The sequence below is a fragment of the Akebia trifoliata genome, chromosome 15 (assembly GCF_017979445.1).
Source record: "Akebia trifoliata isolate Shusen 1 chromosome 15, ASM1797944v1, whole genome shotgun sequence".
NCBI lineage: Eukaryota > Viridiplantae > Streptophyta > Magnoliopsida > Ranunculales > Lardizabalaceae > Akebia > Akebia trifoliata.
Window position 1 is genome coordinate 7,262,434 of NC_141389.1, and position 14,542 is coordinate 7,276,975.

At 33.2% G+C, this 14,542-nt stretch overlaps 1 protein-coding gene across 1 annotated transcript; it reads left to right on the top strand.

Annotated features, from left to right (window-relative positions):
• Positions 1-1,620, top strand: LOC147384157 (UPF0481 protein At3g47200-like). The gene is made up of 2 exons (XM_086426354.1): positions 1-538; positions 575-1,620. The coding sequence occupies exons 1-2, from the start codon at positions 5-7 to the stop codon at positions 1,475-1,477; spliced, it is 1,437 nt and encodes a 478-aa protein (XP_086282480.1). The 5' UTR covers positions 1-4; the 3' UTR covers positions 1,478-1,620.
• Positions 1,621-14,542: the final 12,922 nt, after the last annotated feature.

Consider the following 14,542-nt stretch of genomic DNA (forward strand, 5'->3'; position numbering starts at 1 on the left):
TCCAATGGAACGAACCAATACAATTCATTTGGTTTCAACAATGGAAATGTCCGAGAGGACATCGATTACTGAAGCAGTCGGAGAAATGAGCAGAAGCTGTGCTAGGCCTATATCAATAGCCGATGAACATGGAAGACGTACTAGTATGACCACAGAAGGTAGCCACCATCCAAGAAGTAGGGACAATTGGTTGATCGACATAATGATGGAAACCGGTGATCAAAATACGGGTATCAGGCCACGAATTCAAAAGATACCACGGAGGTTACGCGAGATGGAAGCACACAAGAAATGCTTTCTTCCTGCGGTGGCATCTATTGGTCCTTATCACCATGGCAACCCTAAATTCGAGATGATAGAGGAGCTCAAGAATGCAGCTGCACGGAGATTCGTCTCGGCTTGTGACATAAGGATTGAGGTCTTCTACAACAAAGTTGTCGAGGTGCTTGCTAAAGCCAGGGAGTACTACGCCGAAGGCTCCACAACAATGTACGATGATGAAGCATTTACACGCTTAATGTTCTTGGATGGTTGCTTTGTTCTTCATTTCATTGAATGAATCACGTATAACAAGCACAGTGAATTGACAACGTGTTGCTATATTACGGCCTTCTTACTGAGAGACTTGTTCTTGCTAGAGAACCAACTCCCGTTTTTGGTTCTTGAGGTGCTGATGAGCGTTAGATTCCCCAAAAGTGAAGGTAAAGAAATGGTTAACAAATTTATCAATGATCAAGTGAATCCTCTTGGGATTCATTCTAAGGTGTCGCTTACAACTTCGCGTGGAGATCAAGAACAACAACCTCTTCATCTCCTTGACCTTCTTCGATCAAAATTGTTAGGTGATTCTGCCCAGTCTGATTCATCTGATTCGAGTTATGGCGTTTGGCAATCATTTCGATCGATCAAAGAACTTAAAACAGTGGGTATTAACTTTAAGAGGAGCCGTACAAGTTGCTTGAAGGACATTCATTTTCATTCCTACAAGGTCTATGGAGAGCTCTCACTTCCTCCGATTGCCATCGATGACTCAACCAAAGACAAGTTTCTCAACTTGATCGCCTTTGAGATGTGTCCGGACGCTTCCCATGATTATAAAGTCACATCCTATATATGTTTCCTCGATTCTCTCATCGATCATGCTGAAGACGTGAAGGAGTTACGTTCCAAGAGCATACTTCTCAATTTCCTTGGCAGTGACCAACAAGTTGCTGACCTCTTCAATGAGTTGGCAAACGAATTGGTGCCAGATGCTCGTGCCTATTCCAAAGTTAAAAAGGGCATTGAAAAGCATTACAAAAGCAAGACAAGGATCTCGGTGGTTGAATTCTTGCACATTCATTTTAGTAACCCATGGACCGGTTTTGCTTTCTTCGCTGCAAGTTTTGTTATCATCCTAACTTGCATTCAAACCTTCTATGCAGTCTTCCCTCGAAAACAAGAGTGCTTTTCTTTGAAAGTTAGTGGCGATGTATGAAGCTGTCCTGTTTGTATCCGTAAGAATAATAGTGTTCTACATATGTAATTCTTGTAGCATAAATAATTACATCTCTCCTCCCTCTTTTCTCTATCCAATGCTTGGTTCATAACCTTGTAACTCAATATATGTTTGGGTACCATGCTGCCAAATCTTCACTTATATCTTTGCACCAAAACTAAAAATTTGAACAAATGTTTTCGCTTTTACCATCTGGAATATGCATTGGTTGTTAAATTTCGATATGCTGATAAAGATAGCAAGACTCTTATAGTTTATCACCTATTGGAGTTGCTCCTACATTATTCCTAGTGCGGTCATTATAATTTTATTTTTTAGTCTTTCCACTCATCCATCTCCTCATTCTCACCTTTGTTACACTTAATTTATTAACGTGATGTTTTTCTTATTATTATCTAAGATTCAGCTTTATAAAAGATAATTGGTCTTTCGTCTTATTAAATTTTCCTTTTATTTTGATTGGTATGCCTTTGTCGCTCCAAAATTGCTCCTCCATTTTCATTTAGTTTTGGTTCATTTCCTGTTAAGTTCACTGGTATGGATATTAAATTTAAATTTTTTTTTTTTAAATATATATCCCCCCCCCCCCCCCCTCCAAAAAAAAAAAAAAAAAAAGCGAAAAAGAACCAAATTTGTTGACTTTTTCAAAATTATCAACTGGTTTCGAATTGATTGGTCCTACTACAATCAGGGTTGAGCCGAGTTTTAGAAACCATGTTATATCTTTTTGATTTAATTTACCATCACTTGGTTGCTTTACTGGAAGCAACTTCATCACTGCAACCAAAAGCTATGAAGTTTAGGCCATGGTATCAACAACAATATCAGCAACTATTTGTTTTTAAATTTTAATTGATTTTAGGAGAATGAAGAGATGCATCGAGAGCTTCATTTTCTAAGTAAGCATTGTGGGATTGTGAAAAGACCATTTGCTCATTTTTCCTTCACAAAGAGACGAGGTGGGTTGAGGGTGCTCATTTTTTTATATTATATTTTATATTTTTAAATTTAGAAATGAAATATGATTAAAATACTTTGATGCATTTTGTATTTTTTGGTTTCTATTTTTGTTTCCCTCTTTATTAATTTCTTTCTAAAATAGTCAGGTTAAGTGGAGGGTCGGTTTGATTGCGCAGGGAAATGGGAAGAAAATGAATTTCCTTGGAAATTTTGATTTTTAGAAGTTTGATTACATATTTTAGGACTTAGACTCATATCTTAGTTGGTTTGACACGTTGCAAAGCAACTTTGAAGTTGTGGGTTCAAAAATCCAATTCAATTACGAGTCGAGCCATCTTGAAAGAGTTATGTTAAAATATTTATAAATATAGTTTTAATATTTTAAGACATTTAAAACAATATAATTTTAACAACTACTCATTCTACTCAAAATTCGTCACCCATGTCATTAAATGGCCCCATTGTGCTTTCCCTTTTAGTTATGTTAACCCCTCCCCCCACTCCCATTACTAGTGTTCGTTTCTTATAGATCCAGATGATTATAGTGGCCTTACACTACAAGAAAATGTCTATTTTGGAACAAGAGGGTGAAACAGACTTTGGCCGTTTATAATAAAAAATGGTTTAAAACCATTTTTTAGATTAGAAATCGTTTCTAAATCATAATCCAATCGTTTTAATCCTAACCAAATTGAGGAAGGTCATTCTCTCGTTCTTACAAGAACGAAGACGGAAATAGTCAAATCCGAAAGAAAGGGAAAGTTGCTTGAAAATCTGTGAAAATCCAGTTGTTTCTCGACGAACTTAGGATTGATGAAGATTTATCAATTTTAGATAGAAAATCCATTTCGTTCCTCAATGTCGATAGGTTCTTTGTCTAAGATCTATGAAACCTAAGGCTGGGATTGTCGAAATCCCTTCGTCTCCTATGTGAGATATTGTTTTCTTTCAATTTTCTCTTCGATTTATTATTTTTTATGATTTTGGAATCTTATTATATGATTCTTAGTTAGATCTAATTTGATTTGCTAATTTTTGACTCAGAACGTTGTGTTGGAGTTAATTGGTTGAGTTTTGCTAGTATTGCTATGCCGATTTGTGGATCTAGGGTAGAAATCCGTAGTTTTTGGTTTAAAATTCTTGCATTTAGTACGTCTTCGATCCCTAGATCTGAATTTTAGTAATTTTGGATTTCTTAGATAGAATTCCGATCAATGTAGGGTTTAATCTCTTGTTTGCTCTTTTAAGAACATTTTTTGTTGATTTAGTTAAGGTTTTAGTTCTGATTAAATCATCTCGGATCTCCTACAGATTCTCTCTAAACACAGAGGTAAGCTTCGATCTAGAACTTGGATTTGGTTTTTGTTTCAATGTACTCTAAGCCTCTCTAACTGAACAGAGCCTCAACCATTTTATCAGGAAAAATAGTTGCAAAAGCAAATTTTGTGAAATAATTGAAGAAAAAATGACCACGAACTAAGCTAAAAAAATACATTTATCAACTCGTTAGATTTGTCATGGGCAGAGATAGAGGAAAAGGTAAGAGGTCTACTCTTGCTCCCAATCATGAGGATCCTATAAGAGAGCATTCTATGTTTTATATTTTTAATTTTGTATCTTTTCTTCCCAACCAGTTTTACATGAATTGGAATTAATCATGAAAAGCTATTGTGGCAGCTCAGATGTTTTCTCCTACTCAGAGAATGAAAGTGTTGAGGATTCACTTTTAGATGAATATTTGGCATTTATGTTTTATATCTGCAAAATTTCAGTTATTACTTCCTTGAAATACATTTATATTCTTAAGCTTTACTTTTGAGTTGAGTTTGTTGATGCCTTACACATGCCCTCACTCTCCTTCAAAGTGCTACCAACATGGTTGGGGAGATCAAGGAATTGTTAGGTCATTTTCTTGATCATGTGTCTAAGATTGGACACAACTGCATATATTCGGTAAGATCAAGAAATTGTTTGGTTCCTCTCATTTTTGATATTACTAGAGTATATATATTTTATTAAGATAATAGTAATTTTGCATAGTTTATAGGGATAAGTGTACAACGCTCAATTATGAACCTGAAACATAAAATTTGTATTGCTGTAATTGGAATGGCAATTGGTTAGTTCTATTTTGGATATTCTATCCAAACCAGAACTCCTACAGACTTGCCTCATTAGTGTCTTAAAATAATCAAGAAGTGAGCATAAGTTTCAGCAACCAATTGGAGGCACCTCATAATCTTTCATTAGGAAATCAACCCTAAAACATAAGAGGCACCTAATGGCAAAGATCTATTTATTTATTCTTAAACATTTTGCAGCCTATTTAGTTTGTACTATTATTCTTTTACTGTTCAAAATGATTCCATAACTTTTTCCCTAATATCTTTCTTTAGTTTCTTTAAGCAAAACACCAAGCAATTAATGAATTGTTTTCTTGGCCCTATTTACAGCCCATTCTTTTATTGTTCAGTCGAAACTTTTAGTATTTTGTTTTCTTAGTCCTTTGTCACCTGTTGCTGAAGTCTTCTTCTTTGTGCTATCATTGAACATGTGTGCCTTGATTTTCTAATGAAACATTTTACACTAGTTCCTAGCTAAGATACAGATCATACATTGTCATTTATTTTGTCCTTTCCATGGATTGGTTAAGTATGCTAGCAAGCAATGCCACAAAGACAGAAAAATAATATTTTCAAGTTAGCTTTACTTTTTGTTATATCCAGATATATCATTATTTTTGAATTTTTGTGACTAATTTCCATGGAGCATTGTTTGTTAAGGCATTTGATACATTCCAAACATTGACTCATGCAGATTTTCAAGGTTGAGGACCCATCTGACATTCGCAAAGTTAGTAAACAATTGTATTATGAGGTAGATGTACAATCTCCAATGCTTCACCAATGGTGGGTGGTCAATCTTCCCTTGGCTTAGCAATGATTTCCGAGAACCCTCCCATTTGGATTATGAGTTATACAATCTCATTGTTCAAAATCAATTATATCACCTTGAAACACAGTTCAAGATGTTACCTCATATGCAACCCCTTTGAAACAGTAGGATGAATGATTTCATTCATAGCTTACTTAGGTAAAAACCCCGCAATAAAATGGCTTTCTAAATAATGGTATATATGTTGTGATAGTAGGTCCCACTAACACTCAAATAAGTTACTCCACTCCATTGAAAGGCTCTTACCATATTGGTTTATATGGTTGTCCCCCTTAGGGTTATAATCCTTCTTAGGATTTTCTTTATAGTTTTCTTTTTTCCTTTCTACATGCCTACACATGGCAAGTTGCCATGGGTAGTACTTCATTAGATTTAAAGTTTTATTTTAACTTTGTTACTTCCATACTTCATAGTGCACTGACCTTGAATTATGATCAAGTAAAATCATTATAATGATCTTTGATCCAATATGCAGTTAGTTTATTGGGAAATTTATAAACTACCTGTAAGAAAGAAACTTTAATAGCATTTGTATTGGGAAGTCTTTATGAAGTTGATATGATGATAAAAAATTATTTGTTAATTGTGGTTGATTTGACCAAGCTCATTGAGAAACAAAATGGCACAAAGTTCCCCATCAAATGTCTCATATATGATTCTTTTATACGTTGTAGTAATCCATCATACATACTTGGTTTTTTAAGTAGAGTGTTCATATCAACATGACACAATTTAGGATAATATGACTTATATTTTACATTGGCTTGTTGATGGCACTGTAAAGTCTAGGCTTTGACACTCATAAATGAGAGTTCATTTAACTAAGATACGTTGAACGTGAGCTGTGCAGCAATATATGTTATTTACCATGATCCAAGAATGCCTATCAAAATCAGAATAAAATATAACTAATTGAAATCAACATCAAATTCAGCTTTGAAATATGATAATTCCATCTAGTATTGGTTTTCTCAATGATTGAGTGCAAAACAATGTTAGGTGCTTCAGATTTAATATATTATTTTATTTCTTTGTTGTTTGATGATCATGAAAGTCATGATGCTGCTTTTGTGTTTCTTTTCTATTTTTGTTTTGTTTTGTTTCTTTTTTTGGTTTTTGTTTTTGTTTTAGCCTATTTGTTTCTCTAGAAGTACGAAATTGAACTCTTGGTATTTTGTTCTTGTATTGTATTGATTTGGGAATTTTCAGGCTGTGTGCGTTTTTGTTCGTTCTAATTTGAATAGTTCATTTCTTCATGCCATTCATATTACGATTGATGACTCATCCTAGTTGCACTCTAAGCAGGTATCTTATAGCATGAGAGCAAAAACTAGTAGATTATCTTAATAGTTCATTTCTTCATGCCATTCTTGTTACGATTGATGACGTGTCCTAGTTGCGCTCTAAGCAGGTATATAATCCTTATAACCTGTAAGTTTTTTTCCCTCTAGACCATTCAAATTCTAACAAGAATCAAATTGATAAATAGACTCGATATTTAAAATAAACAATAATATCCTACACAAAAGTACATTATTCGGACATAGTTTTCATGTTCCCCGTATAATTGAACTATATAAAACCTCTACAAGGCATCTAACCCAAAAAAGGATGTGAAGTGCACACACCGTATGAAAGCGCCCTCAATCCACGGGGTGCACGGATCCGCTTTTGATTTTTGAGATTTGGGAGTTGCCACTTAGTTATTACAGTCTAGGAACCGAACATGAACTCTAAAAGGTAAAAAAAAATTAATCTACGAAAAATAAGAAACTATATCCAAGGATCACGTTACGGAGTTGGAAGGTGTTAGGCACCAACCCCGCCCGACAAACGCCCTCTACTAATTTCCAAATAGAACTACATTGTTAAAAAGACTTAATCAATAAAAAAAAATTTAATCTTTACCTTTACGAATACAACGGTCTTGTTCCCTTAGATCTAGTAGAATAGTTTTTCGTACAGCACTCCTCGCTTCGTTCTGTCACCAGATTCATTTCGGATCTCCAAAACAAAGTATCTCCTTATGAATTTTTCTAATTTTTTTATGGATTTCTGGGATGTTTTGGAAGGGTTTCTAGGTATTTTTTGAGCTAAAATTAAGGTAAGGAGTTGGGACTTTAAAATCAAGGTTTTTGAGAGGGTAGGGAAGCTTTTTGATCTACTTTTCTTAGGATTTATTTTTTCATACGAAAATAGTTTGTAGGGACCCCTATTTATAGATTTTTTTTAAGTGTTTGTTTAGATAGAATTAGTATTTAATTATAATTCTTTTAGAAAGAATTATTGTTTAATTATAATTATTTTAGGTAAAGTTATATTTTAATTAGAATTGTTTTAAATAAAGTTATTATTTAATTAGAATTCTATTAAGGTTTTGACTTTTAGTCTCACTTGATTGACTTTAAGATTTTGACTTTTATCTTACTTGATTGACTTTAATTTTTTGACTTGAGTCTTATTTAATTGATTTTAATATCTTGACTTTAGTCTTACTTGATTGGCTTTAATTTTTGACTTTAGTCTTACTGAATTGACTTTAAGATTAACTTTAGTCTTACTGGATTGACTTTAAGATTTTGGAGAAACCCCATTTATTATATCTTTAATTCTTTGGACCCCTAGATGGAGGGGTCCTTTAATAAATATTTGGGCAACCATCAATAATTTTGCTTGAGAGCATCATTGATCGATTTTTTTTGTTCAAAATTTTAAATTAATTTTATTAATGTTTCACTTTACATTATTTAATGTTTTATTTATTAATTTTGGAATTTAAAATTTTTTTAATTGAAAAATTACTGTTTTACCCCTTAAGAGAACTTTTGCGTTTTAAGTCGGTTTTCAATGTTCCAGGATGTTTTAGAATCGATTTTTCGTAAAGAATTCAATGAAAATATTGGTTTGTGTCATTTATGAAATTTTTTGTGCAAAATGATCGTGAACTTGATGTGTAGAAAGAGTGAGAGAGTTTCACAAAACTTCGATGATACAGGGAGAGCAGTTTTTTTTTCAAAATTTCGTTAGTTTTCGTGCACAGGTAAGTTTAATTTCTAATTGCTCGTGTTTTGTAGTGGCGCTTATTTTGGTCGCCCCTGAAAGCGCCCTCGATCCGCGGGGTGCGCAGATCCGCTTTTGACCCTTGAGGTTTGGGAGTCGCCACCTAGTTATTACGATCTAGGAACTGATCAATGACTCTAAACGGATAAAAACTAATCTAAAACCAAAAAAACTGAGTTCGGGGATCATGTTACGGGATTAGAAGGTGTTAGGCACCAACCCCGCCCGGCCAAAGCCGGTCTCTACTAAATTCCCAAGTAAATTACATTGCTAAAACCTAGATAAAAATAAACAAAAATAAAAATTTACCTTTCCGATAGCAAGGACTTTGTTCCCTCAGATCTGACAAAAAGAGCTCCTTGTACCGTGCTCCCTTGCTTTGTTCTGCTTCCGGATTTGACTTCGGATCTCTGAGGCAAGGTATCTCCTTGTTTTTGAATCTGAACTCTTCAAGCTCGTTGCGGATTTGGGGTGTTTTTAGAAGGCTTTTGGGTGTTTTCTAGACTAAAATTGAAGGAGGGATGTTAGTTAAGGAGTTGGGGCTCCAAAACTAGGGTTTATGGGGGGCTAGGGGAGCTTCTAGACCTACTTCTCCTAGGGTTTATGATTTGATACGAAAATAGGGTGTGAGCACCTCTATTTATAGATTTTTTTAGGGGTTAATTTGGATAGAGTTAGTGTTTAATTATATCTCTTTTAATTAGAGTTGTGTTTTAGTTAAAATTGTTTTAGGTAGAATTGTGTTTTAATTAGAATTGTTTTAGGTAGAATTGTTTTTAAGTTAGAACTCTATTAGATAGAGTTATTATTTAATTAGAATTCTATTATGACTTTTGGTCTTATTTGATTGACTTTTAATGTTTTGACTTTAGTCTTAATTGATTGACTTTTAATATCTTGACTTCAGTCTCGCTTAATTGACTTTTAATTTTGACTTTAGTCTCACTTGATTGACTTTAATACCTTGACTTCAGTCTTGCTTGATTTACTTTGATTTTTGGAGAACCCTCTTCCATTATTTCTTTAATTCTTTGGACCCCCAAATGGAGGGGTCCTTAAAGAAATATCCCACGAACCCTCAACAATTTTGCCTGAGAGTCCGATTAATCGATTTTTTAGGTTCAAATTTTTAAATTAATTTCATTAATGTTTCACTTTAATTATTTAATGTTTTATTTATTAATTTCGAATTTTTTAATTATGAAAATTGTGAAATTACCGTTTTACCCCCGGAGAGGACTTTTCACGTTTCAAGTCGGTTTTTAATGTTCTAGGGTGTTTTAGAATCGGTTTTTCATAAGGAATTCAATGAGAATGTTGGTTTGTGTCATTTATGAAAATTTTATGTGAAATGATTGTGAACTTTATGAGGGGCATTTTCGTAATTTTGTCAAATTCTGTTAAAATTGGTGAAATGATCTATTTGATTCCGATTTGTTATTTTATGTGTTCGAGAGAGTTTTTCTAAGCGTAACGTAGACTCTAGGGTTGTTTTGAGGTTATGGGTATTTTGGTAATTTAATCATTTTTAGTGATTTTTATCGTGAAGCTTCTTTTTGGTTTGCAAGATGATGATTTCTATGTTTCTGGGGTCGTATTTTCCTAGCGTAGCGTGGTTTCTAAGTTTGGTCAGTTCGAGATACCTCATCCGGATTTCTGAAACATATCTGGTAACAAAATAAAGCATTGGAATAGACATCCATCATTGGGAACCTTTGCGATCGGGTTGACGAGTTGATTAATCAGGCGGATGCAAAAATGGGGTGTCTACAGCCCCTAAAAATGTGTTGCTAAAACCAAGCTTTTTGTAGTGACATGCCTTCTTTGTAATATATTATTATTTTTCTCTTTTTATTTTATTTCTATTTTTTCCTTTGCTTCTTTAATCTTTATTCTTTCCTTGGTATTTCCAATTAAACCACAATGTTGAATATGTTTCAACTTTTCAAGTAATGAATCCTCATAATTGCACTTTCATTATTATTTATGTTGGTATTCTTCCCTTTGTTGTGGGTCCCAATATATACTTTAGAATGCTAAAACCCATAGAACATTCTTACCTTATGAGGTGTAATAGTCATCTCAGATGGTATATACTCCCTACTTTACTGCTTCTACCAATGCATACTATTTTTTTCCTTAGAATTAACATACAGTGTTGTTTAAGGTTTTCTCCAAGGCCAGTCTTAAATAATGGCAGCTAGAAAGCTTTTCCATAGTTAGTCTTTTATTCAATGTAGCTCATTACATGTTATGTGAATAATAAGGTGTGAATTAAATACGATACTAGATAGTCCCTTTTATGTTAAAGGGGGTGATGAGAGTGTGAAAGGGGGGAGTAGTAGTGGTAGATGCCATTGTTCAAGGAGGAGGTTAGATTTCATTACTTTTATGTTCTAGTTTGTTATGTTCAATTGGTTTTTTTAATCACTCACTGACAATGTTCTGTTTTATAGGAGGGTGAAGAGAACCACCAAAGTGCTTGCAATTAGTGACAAGATTTCAGATATCAGTATTTATGGAGAAAGTATGGGTAGAAGCCAATCAAGGGTTCTCCACACCCTAGGTATATCTACTCTTAGTTTGACATTCATTACTATGTTAAAAAAAAAAAATTCAAGATTCGACGTACTTGTTTGGTTTGTTATGGTTTTAAATATTAGCTATGGATTAGAATTTGATGGATGAATATTTTCAGTCTTTCCCTTTAAGGAGTTATTTTCTATGCATTATCAAGTTATTTGTTCATTTCCTACTGTTAATATCTCTTATTGGAAGAACATTAGGAATGTTTGTTCATCTTCTTCGTAAATGACAACTATTGATACCTATTTTCTTTCCATATATTTACTTCTAAAACTATCCTGGCTCTCAATTATTCTTGTCGGAACTTTTGTAGGTGGGATTTCATTTCATGTAATGGGTTATCCTCCTAAGATGATGGTATACGTGGCAGGTCTGAAAACATTTGGTGGTCAACGAGTTCCAACCTCTTTGTGCGCTATGTTTGCCAACTTAGTGGACCATACTTCTTTGTGTGGCATGCGGATTTCTACTTGAAAATGTTGTTCCAAATTGAAACAAGTGTCTCTAGTTGAGTGTAAGCATGGAGGAAGATCCTAAATATGGAGAGATAGGGATATAATTTAAGATATTTTTTTTAATGATTTCCCACAACAGGTGAATTTTTTAAATTATTTTACTATTTTTTGGGTTTAATATTTTATATGAGCCTAATCATAATTGTAAACTACTATTTAAATTGTTTCAATGAGCGTTATAATGTTTGGTAATGGTTAGAATAATTTGAGTTAAACATTTTTAATGTTGGAATGGTGTGTTTTATTCTTTAATTGGGCTGTGTTATATAATTTGAGAAATTCGGGTGCAATAAGTAAAAGTTGGGGGTGATAATAGCAGCTCAGAATAATGTTTTATTCTTCGTTGGTGCACCACGGAATACCCTTTGTCTTTTATAGTTTCATATTGGAAACTGTTTTCAGCCGTTCCCAAATGCTGAAAGTTCAAAACCGTTCCTAATATCCCTTTTTTTGTGTAGAGATCTACCTACACAACAAAAAAAGTTTCACGGGTGAGTCCTATCGGTTGGTTTCAAACTAAATTTGTAATTAAGGGTCTAAAAACTGGGGGTGCTATGAAAATGGGAGATTTAAACATGTCCCTCCTCCTTTTGCTGAATATTTGGGATACTATCTTTGTGTTTTCAAACTGAAGAGATAACCATACCACCTCTACCTCCACTTTGTTCCTTTTATTATTTGCTGATGAACATGGCATATGTTGTTATTCATGTTTAAATTTTGAAGTTGAAGGGGCTCTCGTCAGTTTGAAATTTGAAAACATCCGGTATTTTAATATTTACCAGAATATGTCTAAATCAGAAAGAAAAAAAAAAGAGGAAACATGACTGGACCCAAAATTTATTCATTGTTTAGTTGTTGTTCATGTTTAATTTTTGAAGTAGAAGGGGTTCTCATCAGTTTGAAATTTGAAAACATAGGTAATTTAATATTTACCTGGATATGTTTAAATAATAACTATATATATATATATATATATATATATATATATATTATTAGTTCCAAAATTTATTCATTGTTTAATTGGATAAGTTAAAATTCAATGAGAGGCATCATGCAAATTAATATTTTTGTGAGGCCTTTAAAGTTTATTTCTCAAAATTGATTGCCGATCTTATGATGCATGCGAAACAAAATATATATGAGAAATTTAGCACGGAAGTCCAAAATTTGCTGAGAAATAAAAAGCTAAAAAAATGAAAGAATAGAATCCACCACTACTAACACATTGACGTATTCTTTATCTCTAAAATAAAATCTTTAATCAATTATATAGAAAATATCAAGACGGCATGAATAACGTTGAAATCTTATTGATTGACTCAGAAGTTGTATTAATGTTTTAGAATGTCAGTGGTTAAAATTTTGTATAATCCTTTTATTAATCAAATGATAATATTCTTGTTTGTCATCTCTAATTAATAAATGTTATATCACGTGCATCATCGCAGGTGCACTTTACCAGTAGAATAAAGGAAAAAAAAATTTCATAGGACACCCACATCCTTTACTTGGTATGTGAGGAAGGCATGATATGCTTACTTAAAAAGAGAGATTTACTAGGCAGATTTATACTTTTATTACAAAAACTCCCTTACTTTATTAAGTCCGTTGCTCAACAAATCCTTGAGTGGGATCCTATCCTTAAAAAAAGATTATTTACCTATAATAAGCTCTCATTATTTTTATTTAAATCAAGAGCTGTACTAGACTGACTTCCTAGGGCACTGTTGTCAGTACTGAAATGAGGTGATGTTCCCACAAAACCATCAATTTTCCTTGAATATACAATACTCGTAACTAAAGGAAAAGCATCTATGGTTCTATTTTGATAATCTCCACTGAGAGATAATGAAGGTGCAAGATCCAACCGGCTGCACTAAGAGGGATCATAACAAAGTGGTTTAGTGGACTACTAAGTCCCACCGATTTCACAATCTGTGGGATGAGATACTTTCATTAGGGTGGATCCTAGTTGGACTATTGTAAACCAATCCTAATTAATAGAAATACATTCTTCAACATTATATTTGATGAAATACTTAAACTACCCTTTTAAATTAAAAGATTTATAAAGACTCGTGCTGGAGTGATCTTAAGATTGACTTCAATTAACACTTTGCTGATGTGAAAGCATTCACAGCAAAGTGTGAATTGAGGTCACTCCAATGTCATTCATTCTAAAATATTGCATTGTTTTTAGTTCGAAAACAATATATATATATATATTTTTATTTTATAAAAGAAGAATCCTTACTACAGTGACTTGAAATAGCATCTTTGATTTTCTCCAAAACCAAGTTCACTCTCAATATTACTTTTATTGTTATTTGAAGTCACTTTAGCATTTTTTTCTTAAAAATTACTAAATTTTGAAGAAACCATGTTCTTTACATGACACATGGACCCTTATGTTTTCAAACTAATCACACCCTTCCACATGGCCACAATGTTTTGGTGAATATTTGAGATATTTGATGTATATGTTTTCAAGCCAATGGCATGCCCTCTTGACCTTAATCTTCTTTTGTACATTAATGAAAAATGATTTCAATGCCTTCATCATTATCATCAGTGTCGTCATAATTGTCATCATTATCACCATGCAAAAGGTTGAAGATGACAAAATGAAAAAAAAAAAATAAATACTGATTTTTCTGATACTACTTAATGGAGAGATTTTTTTGGTCAGAGTGCCCAGAAGGGTAGTTTTGTAAATTTGGGAAGCATTTAAGACACTTGGGCTCATGTGATTAGTCAATCCCGGATTTTTTTAGCAAAATTTCTGAAGCCGTTAACCACTTGCCAGAAAAGCTAGCTCTCTTATGTAACAAGAAAAGAATAAAGCCAAACTAATCCTGTCAAAAGATCCATTTGTTTTACTTGGTATGCTAGGAAAGCATGATACTTAACTTCCATATAAATTATGAAACACATGATGCCATGTCAGTGTCTAATGATTATACAA